Source organism: Trachymyrmex septentrionalis, unplaced genomic scaffold (genome assembly GCF_001594115.1).
Source record: "Trachymyrmex septentrionalis isolate Tsep2-gDNA-1 unplaced genomic scaffold, Tsep1.0 scaffold131, whole genome shotgun sequence".
Lineage (NCBI taxonomy): Eukaryota > Metazoa > Arthropoda > Insecta > Hymenoptera > Formicidae > Trachymyrmex > Trachymyrmex septentrionalis.
The window spans coordinates 1,274,235-1,278,591 of record NW_017304450.1 but is presented as its reverse complement, the minus strand read 5'-3'; the positions used below and the strand labels follow the sequence as shown (position 1 = coordinate 1,278,591).

The following is a 4,357-nucleotide window of genomic DNA, read 5'->3' as shown; positions in this document are numbered from 1 at the left end:
TGATATAATCGAGTCATTCTGGGGATATTAATCTCTGTGTGTGTGCGTGCGTGCGTGCGTGCGTGCGTGCGTGTGTAACGTGTATTATTATAAAATTGATGTATCGTGAAATAATCCATACAATATCTTAATTTTATATATTACAATTTTATACGTTAAGTAGCCCAATATTTAAACATTGTCCCGAGTTTTTAACGAAAAACTTTTGTGCATATGATCAGAATCACACAAATGAACTCTTAAATTTATTACGTTAACAATTTGGTGCAAATTTACGACGAGATTCTACAAAACTCTGCGTTCATTTGTACAAACAGAATGTTTCCCTTTGATTTCAGGTATTATCGGAAAGAAATTTTCGAGAGGCACGACCACGAATGTTGTCGCGTCTTCACTGGCTGCAAACGGTAGCTCTCGGGCTTCTAACTGGACTTTTATGGCTGGGTCTTCCCAGAACTGAAGCAGCCATTCACGATATTCAGGGGTGGATGTTCTTCAGCAACACATACTGGATGCTTTTTGCACATTTTGGAGCGCTCACTAGCTGTGAGTTAAATTTAATTCTCATTTACGCTTTTGTAACTGAAATTCCATCACAAAAGGGGAAATATCCATTGTCGAGGCTAGACTGATTATCTTGACAATACCTGCATTAATTAGACATTTGGACGAAACAAAGTTATAAAATATCAAATTTGCGGGGAGCCAACAAAATAGTTACACGGAAATGTAATTGTGTAAATTGTCTAAATTAATAATTAAAATATTCATTTGCGATTTCAACTTGAAGCATTCGATCATGAAATCTGTTTTTTCAGTTAATGAAATTTATGCCCTCAGAACTTTTTCATTAATTTCAACTTTATTTTAAAATGCTTGAAAACCAGGTGGAATTGATTGAATAATTGGGCTTTATCATATTTAATCAGCCGTTCTCTCAGTAAGGCTCACTTTTATCATCAAAGGATCGGAGAATGTTCGATCAAGAATTAGCACGTGTGGAATGCCATGACCTAATATGTGTTCAGTAAAGGAGGTCTTTAAATTCATGTTTCTCCGATAATTAGCGCGCAGACACAAATATATGCTTGTAAAATAATAAATATATATCTATATATCCTTTTCACAAAACAACATGAAACTGAGAAAAGTGCTCGGAAATAATAAAATAATAAATGAAGACATTAGATGAAACGTGCCTCTTGTAATTTGTATCAAGTTTAAACAAATTTTAGACAAATCATGATACTGCTATCCGAGATTTGAAAATTCAAAGTTGAGAAGAAAAAAGAAGAAATGAAACACGGACGCACGTCGGTTATCGAGTCATGTAATTCATTTATGAAATAGATTTATGAAAAATTCTTACTGGAAGATTGAGATTCTGTCATTTTATAACCTCTTATCTCGCAGAAAGCGGAAACAGTCCGAAATGAAACGTTAAACGCATCGCTCGTAATGGATTGATTGTAAAACCGATTTTAGACATTATCCCCAACTTGTTATAACTTATAAGCGACGTACCCTGCATAAATCCTACGTGGGGATGATTCTGAAAATAATGACGACAATATTTTTGCCAGTTCCCCCGGAGCGTGAGGTAATCAACAAGGAACGCCTGTCAGGATCCTATCGGCTCTCGGCCTACTACCTGGCGAAGATGGTGGGCGAGCTGCCGCTGACGGTAACGCTGCCCGCAGTCTACCATGTAATTAGTTACCCGATGTTGGGCTTCCATAGTATAGCAGTCTTCATCACGCTGCTCGCGTTCTTGCTACTCAACACTGTAGTCGCACAGGTATACAATTTCCTGTTCGATCGTATCTAATATTAGATATATCGGATAAATGATTCTTTTATTGTATGTCATTTCGAAAGAAAAACTTTGATTCAGAATGGAATTTAATAGAATTTTAGTTTTGATTTATGCATCTAAATATTCCATTCAGTTACACTGAAACGTTGAGCTGAATCGAAATTTGCGAATAAACAATAACTAGTATATATTGTATATACCACACACAAAGCGTAATTTTGATAATTATCTATATGCAAAATAATTATATACACAAGGATTGATAAGTATCGGAATTTTTACTTTTATTGACACGTATCAACATAGATAGAAAGGATATTAGTATCGATTTGGACAATGCTCAGATATTGATTGAAATTCGAAAAATATCGGCCACCTCGCCAATAATTGTGTAATTAACCCTCAGAATGTAATATAATTTTTGTCATCGTAACATTGATCTATCAGACAATTCTTTCAATTATCGCTCATGGAAAAGCAATAAAAAATTTGATTTTAACCCTTAATTTTCTGGTAATGTAATGTGATAATATTTGTTAAAGTGAGGGAAATTCTGAATATATCGAATCAATACATTAAGTATAATTATAGTCAATAAAAAAATCAAGATTTTAATCATAAAAACTTTAAATAAAAATTTTCGCACATATTTTAAAATAATGTAAAATAGTAAACATCTAACATGAGCATTTTATTGAAATATATGATACCTGTTTTAAAACATGTTACATCAGAGAGAAGAAGGAAATTATAATAATTCTATTGTTACTTTTACGAAAAAAAAAAAAAAGATATAAAACTATGTATGAATTGAATACAAAAATATAGCTATCTGTTGCTCTCAAAAAGCTATTGTAGTAACTAGATCGAAAGAAACTACTTATCAACACATTTACACAATATAGCATTACCCAAATATCAAAATTTACGTAAGAAGAAGAATTACTGATTTGAAACCCGTGATATAAGCGATATTTATTCCTCACACAATATAAATTTACAATAGTCGTTTGTATTGAAAGTAATACACGTAATCGATAATCACAGCTGTGTTTTATTACTATTTTTACATTATTGGAAAGTGCTAAATATATATAGGCGCTTTCAAGCGCTTTCGGCTTATCTCGAGCCGAGATTGGGAATTTGCACCGAAATACACGAGGGTACGTACCTTGCCATTCTCGAAAGGTATCGACCAGGTGGAGAGTGATGGCTGGTTATTCAATTGTTCGACGTAAGTCGGTTTTTATTGCGTCCAGCTCCTCAATTTTATGATGCTTTACAGAGTGTCGGATTTTTTGTGGGCGCTTGCTGCGAAGATCTGCAGGTGGGCATCACCGTGTCCGCGCTCTACACACTGTCGACGCAGCTTTTAGGCGGTTATTTGGCGACGTCGGTTCCACCATGGTTAGCGTGGGCTAGGTACATCAGTATGATGCATTATGCCTATCAAAATATGCAGATTCTGGAGTTCGGTGTTGGCGAACCAATAGCGTAAGATTATATTTTTCATTTATATATCGTTACGTCTGTCTTTTCGCGTATTGTGGTTGAAATAAAAATTTTATTTCATGGAAACGAATAATAGCTGCTGAAAAAATTGATAATATATTTCTTTGAACGAAAGATCAGAATAGAAATAGACCAGTAAATGACTGTGTAAAATTTAGTGAATTTTGAAAATGATAATTGAATCTTACATTTGACGACATGTAGAAATGAAGAAAATTATTGTTCTTTCAAAGAAAAAGTAATTCAAGTAAAGGAAATATTTTTTTAAATATAATTCACGAAAAATCAAATATACAGATATGTGAAACAAAATACGCAAAATTATACGTACGCAATTAAAGTTATATTCTTTGATTGATTGAGTGATGACGAATTATGAATTGTTGTATTCTAATTATTGTATTCTAAAACATTCGATGAAAAATCATCTCTTAGACAACGTTATACTTGACAAGCGGATAATCTCTTTTCAACAGATGCTCGCAGCCGAGTAAATTCGCCGAGTGCAGAAACGGCACGACGATATCCGTTTCCGCGATTTTGGAGAGTCAAGGCGGGGGCAAGGGTTCCGGTCTACCATGGTGGGCAAACACGGCAGTACTATTGGCGTTCCTAATCGTTTTCCGGACCCTGGGTTACCTCGTCCTGCGTTATTACCGTGTACCAAAATGAGCGTGTTGGAAAACACGCAAGTAGCACACAAATTCTCGACACGACTTTCGCGGATCTTCAGTTTTGTTACTACATAGAGTATTATAGCAACCGCCGTCGCTGTCGTTGTTGTCGTGTGTCTCGCCTCTTGTTAGGGAATAAAAAACGGTCGCACGCTTCGATGTCATCCCTCGGGAGAATTTTCTCCCGCCGTGAGCTGTCGAACGTCTGTAAAGTTTTTCTAGCTTGAAAACACGGGGGAGCGACGCGAATGGTTATCACGCAAGTGCGAGCGTTTTCACTTTTCCCGACGTATCGAGCAATGCGACATGAAACACGAGACTGCAACAGACTTGGTGAGAACTCTATATATACATG

The 4,357-nt window shown here is 35.5% G+C and overlaps 1 protein-coding gene across 1 annotated transcript in view; it reads left to right on the top strand.

Annotated features, from left to right (window-relative positions):
- LOC108757063 (ABC transporter G family member 9) overlaps window positions 1–4,334 on the top strand; it is a 131,764-nt gene extending 127,430 nt beyond the window's left edge. The window contains exons 9-12 of the mRNA XM_018501367.1: window positions 339–546; window positions 1,584–1,798; window positions 3,102–3,310; window positions 3,805–4,334. Of these exons, the coding sequence (XP_018356869.1) occupies window positions 339–546; window positions 1,584–1,798; window positions 3,102–3,310; window positions 3,805–4,000 (828 nt within the window). The 3' untranslated portion in view covers window positions 4,001–4,334. The remainder of the gene's footprint in view (window positions 1–338; window positions 547–1,583; window positions 1,799–3,101; window positions 3,311–3,804) is intronic.
- Window positions 4,335–4,357: the final 23 nt, after the last annotated feature.